The 23,022-nt window shown below is 35.7% G+C and overlaps 1 protein-coding gene across 1 annotated transcript in view; it reads left to right on the top strand.

Moving 5' to 3' along the window:
* EFHC2 (EF-hand domain containing 2) overlaps nt 1–23,022 on the top strand; it is a 206,272-nt gene that overhangs the window by 156,621 nt on the left and 26,629 nt on the right. The window contains exon 12 of the mRNA XM_053704631.1: nt 18,418–18,615. Coding sequence (XP_053560606.1) covers nt 18,418–18,615 — 198 coding nt within the window. The remainder of the gene's footprint in view (nt 1–18,417; nt 18,616–23,022) is intronic.

Genomic DNA, 23,022 nt, shown 5'->3' with positions numbered 1-23,022 from the left:
ATATATATATATATCCTCCATGTGTATCTACACTCACAATGTCCATAAGTCGCCAACCAGGGTGCTAGGTCAATAATATTCACAGTCAATTTCAACATAGGACTGCATTCACTGGGTTTTCAGAAAAAATACTTATTTATTGTGGTAACGTTTCGAAGTCCACAGACCCCTTCCTCAGATCAGAACAAACATGCAAATGAACACAGTGAACTATAAATACATTAAGCCCCACCCACCAAAACATCCAGTGTGAATTGTGCCAAAACCGGGGTTGTCATAGCGACAGCCCCCATATCAAACAGTGTTGCCATACTACTAATTTAAAAAAAATCTATTTAAAATCAGGCATCAAAAATATATCAATGTAAATACATATGTTTCGATAGCAGAACAATTGTATCATCGAGTGTTAATGAGATAATCTAACAAAAGATTCCATGTGATAAGTCATTAGTTCATAAGAGAAACAAAACATCTGTTACCATCTGTTAGAAAAGTTTAACAGATGGTAACACTGGATGTTTTGGTGGGTGGGGCTTAATGTATTTATAGTTCACTGTGTTCACTTGCATGTTTGTTCTGGTCTGAGGAAGGGGTCTGTGGACTCCAAAACGTTACCACAATAAATAAGTATTTTTTCTGAAAACCCAGTGAGTGCAGTCCTATGTTGAAATTGACTATATATATATATATATATATATATATATATATATATATATATATATATATATATACACATTTTATAAAAATATATAAAACATTTTCTTCTATGTGAAAAACATTGAAATGTAAAATATCCATAACTATCTTCAGGTTAGCACAATTGATCTAACGCGGTGTCAGTTTGCACGCGAACAATGTGTTCGTTTTTTTTTCAGTTTCACGCTAAATTGTAGTCTATGGGTAGAAATTAACGTGGTCGTGATACTCAAAATCTTGAAGTTAGTGTGCATCTGCATTAAAGGGATAGTCTACTCCAGAATTGTTATTGTTAAAAAAGATAGATAATCCCTTTATTACCCATTCCCCTGTTTTTTAAGGGCTTAGAAATTAGCATATGAATCTACCTAGGTTTAGCTTTCAACATAGAATACCAAAAGAACAAAGCAAATTTGATGATAAACATGAAACCCACATTTTTTCTTTCATGATTTAGGTAGGACATACAATTTTAAACAACTTTCGAGTTTACTGCTATTATCAAATTTGCTTCATTCCCTTTATATGCTTAGTTGAAGGAGCAGCTATGCACAACTGGTTTCTAACTGAACACATGGGTAAGCCAATGACAGTCGATATATATATGCAGCCACCAATCAGCAGCTAGAACCTAGGTTCTTTGCTGCTCCTGGGCTTTCCTAGATAAACCTTTCAGCAAAGGATAACAAGAGAAGGAAGCAAATTAAAGTAGTAAATTGAAAAGTTGTTTAAAATTTGTATTCTCTATCTGAATCATGAAAGACATTTTTTGGGTTTCATGTTCCTTTAAGGACCGGGCATTTCAGACAAAATTGTCCTCAAAAGACTACATTTGAACAGGAATAGAGCCTTTTTTATATTTACCTATCAAAACTATATATTTTCTTTTAGTAGATAACCCAAAGTATTGATCTAGGCCAATTTTGGTATATTTCATACCACCATTTCACTGCCAAATGTGATCAAATACAAAACTTTTTCACAATTTTAGGTTTCTCACTGAAATTATTTACAAACAGCTTGTGCAATCATGGCACAAATGGTTGTAAATGCTTCTCTGGGATCCCTTTTGTTCAGAAATAGCAGACATATATGGCTTTGGCGTTGCTTTTTGGTAATTAGAAGGCCGCTAAATGCCGCTGCGCACCACACTTGTATTATGCCCAGCAGTGAAGGGCTTAATTAGGTAGATTGTAGGATTAATTTTACCTTTATTTTAGAGATTAGCCTCCCACCTGACACATCCCACCCCCTGATCCCTCACTAATCCCTCTCAAACAGCTCTCTTTCGTCCCCCACCCCACAATGGTTACCCCCATCTTAAGTACTGCCAGAACTGAACTGCCAGAACTAAAATAAAAAGCTTTTTATTTTGACTAGACTGTTCCTTTAACATTCTACTTTCAACTTGTAATACACATGCTAACCTGCGCTAAATAATGCAGCACTTGTAATCTGGCCTATAATGTATTAAATTGTAATATTATAGGTACCTTTTATGTGTGAAAGATTTCATAAAACATTAAAGGGACAGTCAAGTCCAAAATAAACTTTCATGATTTAAATAGGGCATGTAATTTTAAACAACTTTTCCAATTTACTTTTTTACCAATTTTGCTCTTGGTATTCTTTTTTTTTTTTTTTTTTTTTTTTTTGAGGTTTTTAGTAAAAATTACATTACAAATAAAATTTTGCCAATACAAACAGGTATAATAACAATTTTTGTACCATAATGAAACAATATACAACACGGTGACATATTGGTGAGAATATAGTCACCAAGTATAGTTATATAGGTACTACAATACAAACATATTCAGATAATAACCAGTAAACCAAGGAATGATAGGCACATACACCCTAAACCTCCTTTTATATATTTATATGAACCTCCTATGCTATTAATAGGCCCCTCTTGGGCCCACACGTAATATCCAGTATTGACGGAGGTAAACTAGAATGATATATAATTTTATGAACCTCCCAAGTAGTATATGGGCTACTTAAGAACCAATGCAATAGATCTTGAATGCTGGAGGTGAAAACACTAGAGTGATACACGGTCTCTTTTGGACCATGACACATAATGGGATAAATAAATAGCAGCTGGGAATGGATACTACTGTAGAATAGTCAACATGTATACATCCATTGAGGCAAAATGTGGTATTTGGGAAACAGCCCAAAAAAGGAGGGGGATTATAGGACAGCACACAAAATAGCTACTTATTTAGGAGTGACATTAAACACAATGCACCTAACTCCATATTACACGCCCATGATATAGTGAACTATGAGACCTTATTATTTGTGCATAGCAAAACACATGTGATGGTGGTGGAGGGACACTGAAGTATATGCACCTCTGAGTGTAAATTAGGCCCAGGTAGGCCACATATATAAAGTGTCCTAATGTAAAAGCTAGGCTAAAGAGAACTTGAGTTAACACGCTCTGACTATGATATTATATAAACCAGACATCTGCATAATGTACTTGTGGTGGTACGCAGGAGGGCTAATTATTTCCATGCTCATTAGGAGGTGCAGTATAACAATATATAAACAGTTAGGTGGTTTGGTACCAGCTTTAAGTTAGAGGCATATACATCCATAGAACAAACTTTATATCAATTAATAACATATTTCCCCTAAAACTATCAGACAAGATTGATCCACGAGGACCTTTCTGAACAGTAGAAGATATTGTTCAATTCGTCTTGAGGCTATTAGATAGATGTGAGGAACCTATCTAAAGTGAAAGGGAACATATACATCATGTTTTGAGCGATATTGTATTTGCTAATAGTTAAGGAGCTTATATGAAAACTCCTTACAGACAGAAGCTACTGGTTGGGAGAAAGGGATATATGTTATATGATTAGTAAGTGGAAGTTGCACGGTATTTGGGGGGACTGAAAACAAGTGTGCAAAAAGTAGGTAACCAAGTACCCTGTAGTGTAATGTCTTTCGCTGCAGCTTAATTTACCCCACACCTCTCCTCCATAATTGGTCAGTTCTGTTGGTATAGATCAATGAACACTGAGGCAGGTTGAAGGAAATCCACCGTGGATTGAGAAAGTTCAGCTGGCGGAGGGTGCCTAAACTAATAGAGATCCCAAATCGATTGAGTAGGTGATCCTCAGTGCTTCCATAGCTTCGCCATGGGTCTCCTCTTACCTTCTGCTCAGATTGGGTCTGGACGTCGTCATCTACCAGGAGGCCGGCCGCACCATCCCGGATTACACCTATAGAGTGCTCCAGTCGCAGACCATTCCTCTGCACAGCGGGTTCAGATCTAGCCAGCAAACGGCCACTCTCGATTTCCCATGTAGTTGAGGTAGGCTTCTGTTCAACTTGTATCTCTCTGGGTTGTAATTGCGAGTTCCCAGTGTGGTCCGTTGCGTGGATCGGGTGACATTCATCTGCTTGGGGTTTTGTATGCTTCCTGTCAATCTCTTTTCTCTCTGCCATCTTAATTATGCCAATGTCTCCCTCCATACGATGGGTTCTAGCCATCAGATCATCAAAGCAGTTACATATCTTTAAGTCGAGGTCCCTCAAGAGCGCTTGGATTAATGAGTAGTTTTCCTCCTCCATACTTGAGTTTGTCCCCTCAGTGCTACGTTTGCTGCTGTACCCCGAGTAGGGGGGTAGCTGTAGTTAATAGTTATAATGAGGGCATTCTCCAAAATCTTTAACAGTCCAATGAAGGGCTCAACGTAGGTTTACTTGTAAAATAAAGACATCAGACAACGCAGCAGGTTCTGCTGGAGCTTATAGCTTATTTGGTGAATATCAATGTCAAACCTATTTTGGGATGAACGACAGATCATCTAAATAAAGTGAGGAGCTCCCATGTTTTTTGTCTTAGCATGGCCGCTGCTCGGACACGCCCCTGCTCTTGGTATTTTTAGTTGAAAGATAAACCTAGGTAGGCTCATATGCTAATTTCTTAGACCTTGAAGGCCGCCTCTAATCTGAATGCATTTTTACAGTTTTATTTTACCACTAGAGGGCATTAGTTCATGTGTGTCATATAGATAACATTGAGCTCACGCACATGACGTTACCTAGGAGTCAGCACTGATTGGCTAAAGTGCAAGTCTGTCAAAAGAACTGAAATAAGGGGGCAGTTTGCAGGGAATATACAAGGTAATCACAGAGGTAAAATCTATATTAATATAACTGTATTGGTTATGCAAAACTGGGAAATGTGTAATAAAGGGATTATCTATCTTTTTAAACAACAAAAATTCTGGTGTTGACTGTCACTTTAACTATTCATATGATTGTATTGAATCAAAGCATCAATGTAGAGTATTAGATTCCATGCATTCTATACATTAAAAGGACATTTTAATTCATAAAATAGCTGCTCTAATTTGTCAGACCATGCTATTTTTTGCATTAGTGACTAGACTTTACTAAGTGTTTAACCCCCTGCAAATAATATAAAAACATAGGTATATTTCATCACTGAAGCCGCTGGTCAGACGATCAGGAGCAGCAGTCTCACAACCCCACCAATCATTAGCTGTGTCCATGGCAGGAGCTCCAAGGCACGTGGCTCCCAAGTTTACCTTTGTGTAAATCCTCTATGCTCTAATAAAGTACATTTTTGCATGAGGATGACCTTATAAACATCCATGAAATAAAGAGGGAGCATTTTGAAAGGGGAAAGTCTTACACGTGTCTGTGTTCACAATACAACATTTCCTCCATTTGTTTTGCATAGAGTTTACTAGATGAATTGCATCTCGAATAATATAAGCTATCTCTATTCTGTGTAATGATGTAAAAGAAATTGGAACCCGTAAACTGCCTCAGTAGAAGGACTGGCAACAGGTGTCTGAGAACTGCCAGTCATAGGTGCCCTTTTCTTTCTTTACATGTTGTCAGTGGTGTATGTAAACTTAGATATATGCTATGCTAAGAGCATTTTATAAAGTACACAGTGTAGACAAAACATTCCTTAATGTTAAGGACCACTGCAATAGCATAATCAATAAATGCGTAATAAAAAGACATTTAGGGGTAGATTTACCAAGCAGCGGATGCTGCTATCTACCCCCTACTTTCCGGCTCGCCGGAAATGTAAATGTAAGTGAAGAAGCAGCGGTCATAAGACCGCTGCTCCTTAACTCATCTGCCACCTCCGAAGTGGTGGACAGCAATCAGCCCGATATGATCTGGGTGATGGACACCCCTGGATTGGCCGCGAATGTGCAGGGGGCGGTATTGCACAAGCATTTCACTAGAAATGCTTGTGCAATGATAAATGCCGACAACGTATGCTGTTGGCAGTTATTGATGTAGAGCGAACATTCGACCCCTTGGTTTGAATTTCACATGAGTAGTAGATTTTTTTCCGACAAAATTCTAATTTATTTTATTTTCCTTCTCACTGCATCATGTGACAGCTATCAGCCAATCACAAAATGAATATTCAAATATTCTGTGAATCTTGCACATGCCAGAAGGAGCTGGTGTCTCAGAAAGGGTGCATATAAAAATATGTGCATATTTAAATAATGGATGGGAATTAAAAAGTTTGAAAATTGTGTGCCCTACCTGAATCATAAAAGTATCATTTTGACTTCTGGTTCTTGCTATTTCTGTTCCAATCAGCCAATAGAATGCAAGCTCAATCCTATTGGCTGATTGGATCAGCCAATAGGATTGAAGCTTAATCCTATTGGCTGATTGGATCAGCCAATAGGATTTTTTCACCTTTAATTCCGATTGGCTGATAGAATTCTATCAGCCAATCGGAATTCAAGGGACACCATCTTGGATGACGTCACTTAAAGGAGAATTCATTCTTCAGTCGCCGTGGAAAGAAGAGGATGCTCCGCGCCAGATGTCTTGAAGATGGAGCAGCTCCGTGCCTGATGGATGAAGATAGAAGATGCCGTCTGGATGAAGACTTCTGCCTGCTTGGATGAAGACTTCGGCCCACTTGGATGAAGACTTCTGCCAGCTTCGATGAGGACTTCTGCCGCTTCGTTGAGGATGGATATCAGGTCTTCAAAAACTGTAAGTGGATCTTTGGGGGTTAGTGTTAGGTTTTTTTAAGTGTTTATTGGGTGGGTTTTATTTTTAGATTAGGGCTTTTGGGCACCGAAAAAGAGCTAAATGCCCTTTTAAGGGCAATGCCCATCCAAATGCCCTTTTCAGGGCAATGGGGAGATTAGATTTTTTAGTTAGGATTTTATTTGGGTGGTTGGTTGTGTGGGTGGAGGGTTTTACTGTTGGGGGGTTGTTTGTATTTTTTTACAGGTAAAAGAGCTGATTTATTTGGGGCAATGCCCCGCAAAAGGCCCTTTTAAGGGCTATTGGTAGTTTAGTTTAGGCTAGGGTTTTTTTATTTGGGGGGGGGGGGGTTATTTTGATAGGGCTCTTAGATTAGGTGTAATTAGTTTAAATATCTGATCATTTATTTTTTATTTTGTGTAATTTAGTGGTTTTTTTTGTAATTTAGTTAATTGGATTTAATTAATGTAATTTATTTAATTGTAATGTAAGGTTAGGCGTTAGTGTAACTCAGGTTAGGTTTTATTTTACAGGTAAATTTGTATTTATTTTAGCTAGGTAGCTAGTAAATAGTTAATAACTATTTACTAACTAGTCTACCCAGTTAAAATAAATACAAACTTAGCTGTGAAATAAAAATAAAACCTAAGATAGATACAATGTAATTATTAGTTATATTGTAGCTATCTTAGGGTTTATTTTACAGGTAAGTATTTAGTTTTAAATAGGAATTAGTTAGTTAATGATAGGAATTTTTTATTAGATTTATTTTAATTATATTAAAGTTAGTGGGTGTTAGGGTTAGACTTAGTGTTCGGTTTAGAGGTTTATAACTTTAGTATAGTGGCGGCGACATTGGGGCAGCAGATTAGGGGTTAATAACAGTAATGTAGGTTGCGGCGATGTTAGGGACAGCAGATTAGAGGTTAATAATATTTAACTAGTGTTTGCGATGCGGGAGTACGGCGGTTTAGGGGTTAATATGTTTATTATAGTGGCGGGAATGTCCGGAGCGGCAAATTAGGGGTTAATACGTTTATTTTAGTGTTTGCAATGCGGGAGGGCCTTGGTTTAGGGGTTAATAGGTAGTTTATGGGTGTTAGTGTACTTTTTAGCACTTTAGTTATGAGTTTTATGTTACAGCTTTGTAGCGTAAAACCCATAACTACTGACTTTCCATTTACGGTATGGATCTTGACGGTATAGGCTGTACCGCTCACTTTTTGGCCTCCCAGGCAGACTCGTAATACTGGCGCTATGGAAGTCCCATTGAAAAAGGACTTTTTGAAAGCTGCAGTAGTTACGTTGCGTTACGGCCAAAAAAGTGTGCGGTGCAGCTAAACCTGCAAAACTCGTAATACCAGCAGTAGTGAAAAAGAGCCATAACAATGCTTTTTCACCCATACCGCAAAACTTGTAATCTAGACGTTAATTTGCTAGCCTCAATCAAAGTAATTTATTACTGGACTCAACTTGATATTCAAGTGAATAATTTCTTCTGGACTTTGCTTTGCTAACAAAGTGACAATGTTAAATTATATTAAAGCATGTATTTTGGATGTATATCTTTTAAATTTAATGCTTTTAAAGGTACATGAAACCCACATTTTTTCTTTCACTATAAAGATAGAGCATACAACTGTAAGCAAATTTCAAATTTACCTAATGTTTTTCATTTTCTTGGTATCCCTTGTTGAAAAGCATACCTAGAAAGGCTCAGGAGCTGCTGATTGGTGGCTTCACATTTCACATATATGCTTCATGTTATTGGCTCCCCCATTTGCATTGCTGTTTCTTCAACAAAGAATACCAAGAGAATTAAGCAAATTAGATAATAGAAGCAAATTGAAACATTGTTTAAAATGGTATTCTTTATCTGAATCATGTAAGAAAATTATGGGTTTCATATCCCTTTAAAGTGAATGTCAATTTTCACTGTTTTGATGCCTCCAAATAATTTGTTTTTTGTCTATTAGATAAACCGCCACTTATAAAAATAAAAAAATGATTTTGTATATATTTATATTACAAACTTGATGCCGTTTGCTTGCCCAACTCATCCCGGCCGTTACTTCCTACTTCTCCTCAGTGTGATGTAAAGAGCAGTCCCACCCGCTCTATACGTATCCTTGAAGCACGCTCCCATCAAGTTCTGCAACAGCGCATGAGCAGTATGTGTGTGTACTACATAGTATTCAATGAATGAATACATTGATTGAATACTATTGTGTCATGAACGTAAACGCGTTCATGACACAATAGAAAATGACGGCTTTAACGCATGCGCATTAGGAGAGTGTGATGTTTTTAAAACAGGGTTTGTCCCCCGGGGGGGGGGGGGGAATCAATGATTGGTCAAAATTATGGATCCGAATCTGTCACTCAAATAGCAAAGATGGCGAGCGTATGAACTTTACTGTGATCGAGGAGATTAAAAGGTACTTTTTAGACAAAAGCAAGTATTTCATATAAAATGATGAATTTAAGTTAATCTATTTTTCAATGTTGATTACTGTGGCGTTCAGTGAATCGACTGACTTTACCTTCACTTTAACTGCGGATATACTATGGGCTAGATTACAAGCATGCAAGTGATATTAGCGCTTCACTTTGTAATGCCAGCGCACGATAATGTGCACTGGTATTACAAGTAAATTGCATTGCTAGAAAGCATTGCGCTCATGAGAGTGCACTTCCATAGGCTCCTATGGGAGCCTCATTCTGACGCTGTCAGAGACGGTATCAGGACCTCGTGCAGCGAAGGGGGTTAAGTAGCACAGCGATGGGCAGAATTTTTAAATATATATGTATATAATCATATACATATATACAGTATTTACATTGTGGTCTTTGAGAACACACAGTTTCCATAGAGTGCAATGTAAAGGCACTTTTCAGTGCCGTTTATTTTAAAACACCCCACTCCCACCAACTTTAAAACCCCCAAAAAGTTATTTTATTAAAAAAAAGTACATTAAAAGAAAAAAATATATTGCCCTCTATTTTGAGGGCATTTGGGTGCACTTTTAGAAAATTAACCAGAAATATTGTAATGGCTGGTTAATTATCATGATCCCGTAAACGGGAAAATTTAGCTCCACTTGTAATCTAGTCCCATGCGTGTGTGAATCTGAATTAGTCATTAGATCCCTTGTCTAATGAGCTTGAGAAACTTTTTTTTTTTTCTTTAAATTTTATCATGATCATTTAAGAAACTTATTGGCTCTATTTGTCGTTTTTCAACTCATTGAATGGTATTTAATAATATTTATAGGGATGCAACATTTTTTTTTCTTAGTTTAAATGCAAAATCAAAGAACTGTAGGCAATATAAGGATAATTTTCATATATGTGTTACATCTGTTAAGGATATAGTGTTCTTGAAAAGTAGCCGGAATATTTATGTTGAAGAGGGTGCTATGTTCCTATCCTGTGCTTATAAAAGACATGATTTATATTTGAACACACTATTAAAGTGAAAAATAAGGAACAGTAAATCAGAATTCTGTAGTGTTGTGTAATATGTTTTGGCTAAGTCATAATTTTATGTTTCTTAGCCATCTGGGTGTATTTTTATGCAGCCAATTTAAATTAAATAACAGTAAACATTGCAAAAACCTTATAGAATGAGTTTGCGTTTGGGACGGTTGGTTCAGTAAAAGGGGTAAATATGTTTTCATAAGGCAGGCAAATATCCCTAATTATATATAAATATTAGCTAAGATTCTGGATTTTTTTTTAGTGACATTTTTTGCGGGTCATTTTGAAATGAAATTTTAAATTAGGTTGTTAAACTAAAGCGCCAGCTCATTTGACATATTTTGATTAACTGGAGAATAAATCAATTCTTAAAGTTTTATTATATATTGCATTACAAATTAGCTGCAGAGAAAGAAAAAGTTACACTTTTAAAATGTCTCGAATAAATTTGTTTATTTTGCTCTTCATATAACATCACCTAATGATAAGTTAAAAATCCAGTAATAAAAAAAGACGTGCTAACCCGGCGCGTGTTAACAATTGCACTCTAACGATCGTGTTTACTTTCAACTTGTAATACGAGCAAAAAACCCAAGGTCAGTCTAGCCCCCAAATACCAGGCAATTCTCCTCTAAACAAGGGAAATGACAACCCCAGATAATTGTTTCAGCCTCCTTTTGGCCTCGTCAGTGAGGTGCAGCCATATCCCTCTAAGCACATTGGGCAAGGAGTCTACGTCTGGTTTCCCCATCATCCTTAGGGAGACTTTCCCCAGGGTCATAATACAAATACAAACAGAAAGAGGAGCAGTCTGCCAGGAATGAACAACAACTCTGTGACTTATTCTATGGCTCGGTTACCACCTGGGAGCAGCTTCTTTTAGCCCAATTGTCCTATTCACAGAGGAAAACTCTCCTGAAGTACATCAGTCTGATCCCACCTAACAAGATCAGTCCAGCCTCAAAATACCAGGCAAATCTCCTCTGAACAAGGGAACCAAGAACAAAACCTTGGGGGACACTGGTTGATAATGGAGAAGACAAAGACACTGTAGGAACAATAGTTTTATGAAACAAAAAGCATGAGAGTGTCTGCAAGCAAAGGCGAATCAACAGTATCAAAAGGCAACTGAGATGCCTGGCAGGAAAGGTTAACAGATCTGTCTAGTAGGCTAATCTGCAAGTGATTGGGTGCCATAGGAATGGCAGTCCCTTCATAGGATAGAGCAGGGGTCAGCAACCTTGGCTCTCCTGATGTTTTGGAACTACATTTCCCATGATGCTCAGACAACCTAAAGAATGTCTTAGCATCATGGGAAATGTAGTTCCAAAACATCTGGAGAGCCAAGGTTGCTGACCCCTGGAGGATAGAAGCCTGACTGGAGACAGTTGAATTGGAAATTAGAGTCAAGAAAACCATATAACTGTGCAGTCATAGGGGACGATTTATCAAATGTCTGGCGGACATGATCTGCTGTAGCGCTCATGTCCGCCAGACATCGGTAAATGCCGACAGCATACGCTGTCAGCATTTATCATTGCACAAGCAGTTCTGGTGAACTGCTTGTGCAATGCCGCCCCCTGCAGATTCACGGCCAATCAGCTGCTAGCAGGGGGTGTCAATCAACCCGATTGTATGAAATCGTGTGGATTGATGTCCACAGCCTCAGAGGCAGAGGACGAGTTAAGGAGCAGCGGTCTGAAGACCGCTGCTTCTTAACTCCTGTTTCTGGCGAGCTTGAAGGCTTGTGTGGTAACAGGGGTATACAGCCCCATTCGGGACGTGATAAATCGGCCCCATAGACTATACTTTCAGGTATCATGAAGGCAAAAGGAAGGAAAGAAGCTGGGGGAAAAGTTGGGAGGAAAGGTTGGTTAAGTGATGCCTTCTTTAGAATTGCTGTAAATAAATCACGTTGTAAGGAAAAAGAGAATGGTACCAGACTGTATGGAAACAGTTTAAGGATATAAATTAGTGCAGGAAAAAGCATGGATGAGATCACTTTAAGAAGATAAGTGGGATGAAATCAAGTGGGCATGTTGCAACATAAAATACCACTTTATCAATTACTGCTCAAATTTAAAGTGACACTAACAGGAAGTGCATGTTGTGTCCTGATAGTCTAATTCTCACTGAATTATAGAGACAATGCACACAGACAAAAGTTGGTCTATTTATTAAAAACAGAGAAAATGTTGAGTGTCATTTCTCATTAAGTGGTAAATCCTGGGAAATTATATTGTATGAGGGACTAGGAGTGTGAGGGCAGAAATCCAAGCTATGAGGGTTGGTTACAGATGCGAGTTTACATTGTAAATGGACAGATCATAGCTGCAAGAAGAGGGCATAATCTTTAAGTGGAGGAAATCAGAATCAGAGTAAGTCCTTCTCTCTTACCAAATCTGATATTTGGTAAGGCCAATGAGCCCAGGTTAGGTTCAAAACTGACTATAATATCATATAGTTGTTACCTTGTCTAAAGATCACGCAACTCACCACTCATGGACTTTAAGATTTCCACATTTATGGGAGTTATTAGTTATTAGTTTCATGAATGTATTTGACTAATTCAAAGCCAATGCCTGTAGTCTTGATAAAGTCAAGTCTTTAAAGGTCCATTATAGTTGAAACATTAGTTGCTCTAATTTGTTAGGACATTTACTTTTAAGACTAGTGGCTCTGCACCTCTTTGTGTTTAACTCCTGCAAAGGGGTTGAAGTTAAACACATAGTAGAAGTAGTGTTTGAGACCTGCAGAGAACTGCTAGTCCTGAACAGAAACTGCCATTGATCCACTTATCCAATTAGCAGTGCTAGTCACACAACCCTGCGGTGTAACTAGTGATTCTGTTAAGGATTCTTTAAGAATAATCTGAACTTGTGCAGTATAGCAAAAGCCTATGACTAAATTTGAAGTACCATAAAAATTGGCGGTGTAGGAGAGAAGGAAATGCTGAATGAAGCATCACATAAATAAGATTCAAATTAAGTGTGGATATTTCAAATTAAGTATCCAGACACAAGATTTTGTATCCTCTTTGTCACAGAGGATGAGGGTTTGAAATGTTTGTAATTTAAGGGGATTGACTGAGGAGAATATATAGGGAGATTGTCTTTCAGTTTTATTATTCATTTACTATTTTAGTGAGGTTCAGTTGTAGTAAAGTCTCACTTAGTGAAAGTCTCATTGTAGAGCTATACGTACATAGTAAGCAAACAAACAGCAGTTTGGGGCAAAAGAAATGGTTTATAAAGTAATTTAAGTATTAGAGAGTATTTCTTCATTTATGTTCATACACATTAAAATAACATTTACATTTTCAAAAGCCATACAGTGTCAAGATAAACACATGAATTACATTTAATGTAATGTTTTATATTTTGGTATATGTTACCCGAAGCTATCAGTTTCAATTACTTGAAATTTGAATAATAAAAAAAAAGCAACTGTTTTGTTAAAATAATGAATGAACCCTAGTGCATTTATTTTGGCAAGCAGTCAGTTTATTTGAAGAGGAATCACTGCCCTTTAGTATTATGACACAACCTGATTTGGGGGCTGTGTCAATCTGTCTTGTTAGGTTAACAAAGGGTGATAGAATCCTTACATCATTATTTATCATTGTTTATAATTAAAACTTGTTTTTTTGGAAACCTTTTTTCCTTCCTCTATTGAAACTTGATGTACTTCTATGAGTGTCCTATTTTTATAAAGTAGATTTTAGTTAAACATAGTGGCCTAGATTACAAGTGGAGTACAAAATTATCAGTGCTATTGAATGCTAACACTGCTCAAGTTAAATCAATAGTGCTCCTATTACAAGCTAAAAGTTACATTTTTTCACTGAAGCAAAAGCCTCAGGTGCCCTAACATCATATATATATATATATATATACTGTATACTGTATACTGTATATATATATATACACAGACAAATATCTGATAATTCTGTTTTACCATGGATTTGTAATACCAGATTTTGTGCTAGGCCATCATGTAGTATGGCAGAGAGGACTTTTTTGAAACATATTTTTCATTGTTCCATTATTCCCTTGGGGTCTATGGTAATAGACTAACTTCCAATAGAAATGTGCATATAACAGGCTTTGCCTGCAACTGCTCTTCTAATTTTTAAGCAAGTGCAAATCTTGTGGGCAAATAACTGAACTATCACTGTGAAGCTAGAGATTTTTTTCTTAAAGGGATACTAAACCCAATTTTTTTCTTTCATGATTCAGATAGATCCTGTAATTTTATACTCCTACTATAATTTTTTCTTTGTTCTCTTGTTATCTTTATTTGAAAAAGAAGTAATGTAAGGTTAGGAGCCGGCCTATTTTTGGTTCAGACCTGGGTAGCACTTGCTGGTTGGTTTGCTACATTTAGCCACCAATCAGCAAGCGCTACCCAGGTGCTGAACTAAAAGTGGGCTGGCTCTTATGCTTACATTCCTGCTTTATCAAATCAAGATAGCAAGAGAACGATGAAAAATTGATAATAGGAGTAAATTAGAAAGCTGCTTAAAATTGCCTGCTCTACCTGAATCATGAAAGAAAAAAAATTGAGTTTAGTATCCCTTTAAGTTGAATTATTATTGCTAATTGTAATTAAAATGATAACTAATTTTAGTTTACTCTTATTTTATTTCATTTTTTTGTTACTAAATAATAAACGTTGTTTAGTTTTTGAAAATTACATTTTGTCAAGGACACCTTGTCAAGATTTAAAAAGTTGTGTGTGTGTATCCTTTAACATTTTTTGGTTACTAAAGTGGAAAGCAATTAAGGAACTAAGGAAACTGACCTCTGGGAGTCGTTAAGTGTATATAGATAAACAAAAAAGTAATTAAATAGAACTTCTTTTAAAAGGGTGTATATTCCACCCTTCAACCTAAAGTGCTATAAAAAAGACTTATTGCCTTGGTTAAAAAAGTCATCTTTTAAGGAGTAGTTACATTTATTTTATGTATTGTCATTTAAAGAGGCAATTCTAAATGCATTTTATTTGATTAATATTGAAGATTTCAATCATTTTAACATTTCCAATATATTCTTTATTTATGTACATGGGTGATGTGTGTTACAATTTTATACATGATATAGATAGAGGAAATGTATTTAACAGATATGTTAAAAATTAAATGTATTAGGCAAACTGAATGTAGTCCAAATTTGTGCTAATTCAAATATTGTATTTTTAAAAATATTTGTATGGCAATTTACATCTCTTTCTTATAATTCATTTTATTTGTGTTACAAATTGTGACTAGGAATGATAAAATTTCACTCTGTCTTGACATGTCTTATTTTTACATATGTTCCAGTATTCTTTAAATTCCTACTAAATATACTAAGCTTTAGAAATAAATGTTAAAATCACAAGAACTATTAGAGGTGATTTAGACAGGGCCATAAAGAAGAAACATGCCTAGATTACAAGTTTTGCGCTATAGAGGGTGTGAAACGAACGCAACAAAAGTTGTGTTATTTCACCCCCGATAGTGCTGCCATTACGAGTTTTTGAAAAGCCGCCTTGTGCGTGCGATATGGTTGCGTTAAGCTCCATACTGCACAAAATACAAGCGCTGCTTTGACATGCTCGTGCACGCTTTCCCCTTAGACATCAATGTGGAGAGAGTGTTAGAAAAAACCTAACACCTGCGATCGCAGAATGAAAAGCTCCGTAACGCAGCCCCATTGATGTCTATGGGGGAAAAAAGTTACGTTTAAACTCTAACATAAACCCCTAGTCTAAACACCCCTAATCTGCTGCTCCCGACATCGCCAACACCTACATAATGTTATTAACTCCTAATCTGCCGCTCCCGATATTGCCACCACCAAAATAAATTTATTAACCCCTATTCCGCTGCTCCCCGACATCGCCGCCACTAAATAAAGTTATTAACCCCTAAACCTCTGGCCTCCCACCTCACTGCCACTAAATAAACCTATTAATACCTAAACCGCCGTCCCCCACATTGCAACAACCTAAATTAAACTATATTAACTTCTAAACCTAACCATAACCCTAAACCTAACACCCCCTAACTTTAACATAATTAAAATAGACCTAAATTAAAGTTACAATTATTAACTAAATAATACCTATTTAAAACTAAATATAAACTTACCTGTGAAATAAAAATGAAACCTAAGCTAGCTACAATATAACTGATAGTTATATTGTAGCTAGCTTAGGTTTTTATTTCACAAATAGGTTTATATTTATTTTAACTAGGTAGACTAGTTAGTAAATAGTTATTAACTATTTACTAACTACCTAGTTAAAATAAATACAAACTTACCTGTGAAATAAAAGTAAAACCTAAGCTGCCTTACACTAAAACCTAACAATAGAAAAAACAATTTCAACTAACATTACAAAAATAAACAAAACTTACCATTACAAAAAATAAAAAACAATAAAATTACAAAAAAAATAAAAAAACTACCATTACAAAAAATAGCAAACAAAATTATCCAAAACAATAAAAATTATTCCTAATATAATACCCTGTTTAAAAAAAAAAAAAAAACCTAATCTATAAAAAAACTACCAAGGGCCCTTAAAAGGGCCTTTGTAGGGCATTGCCCTAAAGAAATCAGCTCTTTTTCTAAAAAAGAAAAACAAACACCCCCTAACAGTATACAAACCCCTACTCCTCAAACCCACAAAATAAAAATAAAGTTAAACCTAATCTACCCATTGCCCTGAAAATGGCATTTGTATTGGCATTTAAAAAAAATGGCTATTCTAAAAAAAATAAAAAAAACATTACACAAAATAACAAATGAATTATACAACATAATAAAAATTATTCCTATTCTAATACCCCATTTAAAAAAAAAAACACCCCAAAATAAAAGAACCCTAATCTATAATAAACTACCAATAGCCCTTAAAACATTGTAATACTCAAATATTTGGGTTTACAGAACAAAATAAGCACAAACATATTGTATTCAAACTGACAAACCCCTTTAAATAAGTTCCAATCATGTATATATTTTATTTCTATTTATTTTTGTATATTTTTATAGAGACTTTCATGTTTTATTTAAAGGGCCATGATATCCAAATGTTGAAACACTTGAAAGTGATGCAGCATAGATGTAAAAAGCTGACTAGAAAATATCACCTGGACATCTCTATGTAAAAAAGAATGATATTTTACCTCAAAAGTTCCTCAGTAGCCACATCCCATTGTAAAGGACTTCTAAGCAGCAAATCAGTATGTCTGTCCCAGGACAGCTAAGGGAGTGAGCTTCGTGCACACTCATCTTATTTCCCTATTCAGTTTAAGGAAGTTTACTATGAAATCTCATGAGAGTTAAGTGAAATCTCATGAGATCACAGTAAAAGAGTTCATGACCTCAGCACTGTTGATGCTGATTGGCTGCTGTTTATTTCTTCATTTTTAATTTTTTTTTACCTGCAGCTGGACAGCAGCTGAAGTATAACTTTTTACACAGAACTTACTCTGGTGAGCTGAGGAAATTGTGAGGTAAAATATCTTCCTTTTTTACATAGAGATGCCCAGGTCATATTTTCCTGTCAGCTTTTTACAGTTATATTGCATTCGTTTCAAGTGATTTATCATATGAGTATTATGTCCCTTTAATAATTTTTTGTACCATTCATAAAATATTTATTTGATATATTTCTTAGATCAGGGGTTAACCAAACATTTTTATTTATTTATGTTTTTCAAATTTAGGAGCCATTAAGAATTATGAAAATACTTTTTTTAGGAACAAGACAATGATGTTTCTATAGAAATATAAGTAGAATAATCCAAAAATTCTACGGCTGTGTCTCCCTAGCTCCTTGCATTTGGCAAACCCAGATTTATAAAAAGCAGCTTTACATTTCTGCTTTTCAAATAAAGATAGCAAGAGAACGTAGACAATTTTATAATAGGAGTAAATTAGAAAAATGTTTAAAATTGCATGCTCTATCTGAATCATTAAAGAAAAATTGTGGGTTTAGTATCCTTTTAACTCTTCAGAGCAGAGTCCTCTTTAATTAATTACATTTTTTAGTTTAATTTATGTATCTATATTTTATTTCCAAGAATCAGTATAATTGTGTAAAAAATAGAATTTTACAAAGAAATGACAATGATAATAATAATGATAATGTAATCTGGTATGAGGTTTAGCTCACTTGTGTCGTAAGTCATATGTTTTCTTTTATTCTTAGAAATTTACTGGTACAAATTTCAGATGGAAAACTTACTGAGCATGAAATCATGACTGTTGGACGCCACTACAGTATAAGAGAAAATCCAGAGGTTGACATTAGTGTGCTCCTTTCTGTAGCCCAAGAACAACTAAAGAAAAAAACATTTGAAGATTTCAGCAAACTTATGGATGCCTGTGTATACAATGATCGTGAAAGGTAAAGTTTAAATATATTAATGATGACTGCATTTTAGGAACTGCTATATATTTAAGATGTGTAACTACTATTATATTTCACAAGGTGTAATGTGACATTATTTTTGAAATCACAAGAAAAAAAAAATGTAGCTCAGATATCTAGGGGTAGATTTACCAAGCAGTGGATGCTGCAATCTACCCCCGTAGTTTACCTTTATACCTTAACTTGTCTGCCACCTTAACTTGTCCGATCGGGATGATTGACACCCCCTGCTAGCGGCTAATTGGCTGTAAATGTGCAGGGGGCAGCATTTCACTAGAAATGCTTGTGCATGTCCGCCTGGCACTTAATAAATTGGCCCCCTAGTCATCATGGGCTGCAAAAAAAGCGCATAATTTCACAATCTCTCTGTTTAATCTTTTTAAAAGTTTACTTTTTCCAAAAATTGTACCATAAGCACCCTAATTTTTTTTAATTGCCATATAATACCAAATCTGTTATGTGTGTGTATTGCACTTTCCTCCTAATAAATCCAGCGCCGGAAACAGCCAAATGCTGCAGACCACAATTATTTTTTGGCATTGGTTTAACTAACGGCTAACAAATTGCACGTCTAGTTGCTGTAGAAATGGAAGTAACACCCACTGCTTCGTTCATCATTAGATATCTGTATTAATAACATGTTTGTTTGGTGTAGCCACAATATTAGAAGTAAAACAAATACAGTACAGAGTTAACTTATAGCGACTAACAAATTGGAATTTTAAAAAGCTGTCAATTCCAAAAAAACTAATTTTACATTGCAAAACTGGAAAAAAAAATCTTTTGTGAAATGAAAAAGCCGCAGCTCCTGTCTTCTATGGAATATTACAATCTCGTACACAAAATCTTCTTCCTTAAAAGAAAAGAATATGCCAAAAGTTAAAAACAGGTTTATATAAGTAAAAAAGACTTTAAATACATATCATAGTATTTAAAGTATGCTACCTAAATATAATAAACTGCATACACATGTATATACCCAATAAACTGCATACACATGTATATACCCAATAAACTGCATACACATGTATAATATATACCCAATAAACTGCATACACATGTATAATATATACCCAATAAACTGCATACACATGTATAATATATACCCAATAAACTGCATACACATGTATAATATATACCCAATAAACTGTATACACATGTATATACCCAATAAACTGCATACACATGTATATACCCAATAAACTGCATACACATGTATATACCCAATAAACTGCATACACATGTATATACCCAATAAACTGCATACACATGTATATACCCAATAAACTGCATACACATGTATAATATATACCCAATAAACTGCATACACATGTATATACCCAATAAACTGCATACACATGTATAATATATACCCAATAAACTGTATACACATGTATAATATATACCCAATAAACTGCATACACATGTATAATATATACCCAATAAACTGCATACACATGTATAATATATACCCAATAAACTGCATACACATGTATAATATATACCCAATAAACTGCATACACATGTATATACCCAATAAACTGCATACACATGTATAATATATACCCAATAAACTGCATACACATGTATATACCCAATAAACTGCATACACATGTATAATATATACCCAATAAACTGCATACACATGTATAATATCTGCCCCGTAAACTGCATACATATGTATAATATATACCCAATAAACTGCATACACATGTATAATATATGCCCAATAAACTGCATACACATGTATAATATATGCCCAATAAACTGTATACACATGTATAATATATGCCCAATAAACTGTGTGCACATGTATAATATATGCCCAATAAACTGCATACACATGTATAATATATACCCAATAAACTGCATACACATGTATAATATATACCCAATAAACTGCATACACATGTATAATATATACCCAATAAACTGCATACACATGTATAATATATACCCAATAAACTGCATACACATGTATATACCCAATAAACTGCATACACATGTATAATATATAGTGAGAAATAGAGTAAACCAAGTCTCTATGGGAGGTGCGCAAAGTTCAAAAGGATGTTCAGTATGAGGATGATCCCAGGGTATTCCGAAGAAGCGGGCAGCACTCTTGTAAAATGAGGGTGGGTACCTGTAAATCAAAGAGAAAGAGAGAGGCGCCTCATGGGACAGTATCGAAACAACCAAATCAGGTATACAAAGGGACAGCCCGTAATGGGGTATACTCACAAGGAGAGCGGCATATAAGGATGCCTAGTAGAGCGGGACGGGACTACAAGTCGCCCGACAAACGTGCACAACAGTGCGTGGAGACGTCGGGTCACGGGGTCGGTTCAGCCAATCAGCGGCCAAGGAGAACCAGCATCGAACGTCACAGCTGTTCAAGGAGTAACCTATGCAAGGCTTGACGTATGATCGGCAGGTCATCAAACCAATCAGGATAATGAATCAGGATAATGAAGAGCAAGGAGTGATATGGATAAAAAAACTCGTATTTATTGAGTTAGTTAAAAACAATTAGCATACAGCAACGCGTTTCTCGACCTACGGGTCGTTTCATCAGGCTGATACTGCCTATCTCACAACTTGCTCTACTTATAGTATTTAATATCCTATCAAATGCTGACCTCACTCACACACCCCTGTAGGGGGCCAATCAGATCGCCAAACACGGAATTGGTTGGTGGCCATTCACATTCGTCCTATGGGTGGGGTGTGTGTGTGACGTAAGCCACATCGGCTTTCAGATAAATTTGAAATTAAAAGTGGAAACAATTCATCTTAACATAATATTAACATATATATATATATAACAACTCTGATAAAAATAATAAAATATATACACAATTAATCACAATATTAAACAACTTCTTTGATCCTTGGTGTAACGACTTTGAGTAATAATGACACACTTCATGTATATATATATAGTAGCGTCAATGCAACCAAATAATAAAGAGTTGCGTGATTTCGAATAAACGTTATTGATAAGCTATGGTCATAACATAATACATAATATAATATAAAAAAGGTAGAGATTAGTATCCTTTCTAACGCTGTCCTATAGCTTATCAATTAGTTAGAGTTTGGGGGGAGTCCTATGTCATGTCTGGGTCCCTTTGTTTATAATTTCTATATATATAATATATTTGTTTTTTATAATTTATATGTTATGCATGCTAGGCTTTAATGGTCTGTTTTATCTGTGAGACTAGGACACATGTTTGCCAGAAAAGACACATTTTGTATAGTAACGTTTATTCGAAATCACGCAACTCTTTATTATTTGGTTGCATTGACGCTACTATATATATATACATGAAGTGTGTCATTATTACTCAAAGTCGTTACACCAAGGATCAAAGAAGTTGTTTAATATTGTGATTAATTGTGTATATATTTTATTATTTTTATCAGAGTTGTTATATATATATATATGTTAATATTATGTTAAGATGAATTGTTTCCACTTTTAATTTCAAATTTATCTGAAAGCCGATGTGGCTTACGTCACACACACACCCCACCCATAGGACGAATGTGAATGGCCACCAACCAATTCCGTGTTTGGCGATCTGATTGGCCCCCTACAGGGGTGTGTGAGTGAGGTCAGCATTTGATAGGATATTAAATACTATAAGTAGAGCAAGTTGTGAGATAGGCAGTATCAGCCTGATGAAACGACCCGTAGGTCGAGAAACGCGTTGCTGTATGCTAATTGTTTTTAACTAACTCAATAAATACGAGTTTTTTTATCCATATCACTCCTTGCTCTTCATTATCCTGATTCATTATCCTGATTGGTTTGATGACCTGCCGATCATACGTCAAGCCTTGCATAGGTTACTCCTTGAACAGCTGTGACGTTCGATGCTGGTTCTCCTTGGCCGCTGATTGGCTGAACCGACCCCGTGACCCGACGTCTCCACGCACTGTTGTGCACGTCTGTCGGGCGACTTGTAGTCCCGTCCCGCTCTACTAGGCATCCTTATATGCCGCTCTCCTTGTGAGTATACCCCATTACGGGCTGTCCCTTTGTATACCTGATTTGGTTGTTTCGATACTGTCCCATGAGGCGCCTCTCTCTTTCTCTTTGTATAATATATACCCAATAAACTGCGTACACATGTATAATATATACCCAATAAACTGCATACACATGTATAATATATGCCCAATAAACTGCATACACATGTATAATATATGCCCAATAAACTGTATACACATGTATAATATATGCCCAATAAACTGTGTGCACATGTATAATATATGCCCAATAAACTGCATACACATGTATAATATATACCCAATAAACTGCATACACGTATAATATATACCCAATAAACTGCATACACATGTATAATATATACC

The sequence above is a fragment of the Bombina bombina genome, chromosome 3 (assembly GCF_027579735.1).
Source record: "Bombina bombina isolate aBomBom1 chromosome 3, aBomBom1.pri, whole genome shotgun sequence".
NCBI lineage: Eukaryota > Metazoa > Chordata > Amphibia > Anura > Bombinatoridae > Bombina > Bombina bombina.
This window is presented reverse-complemented; position numbering and strand designations above follow the sequence as displayed.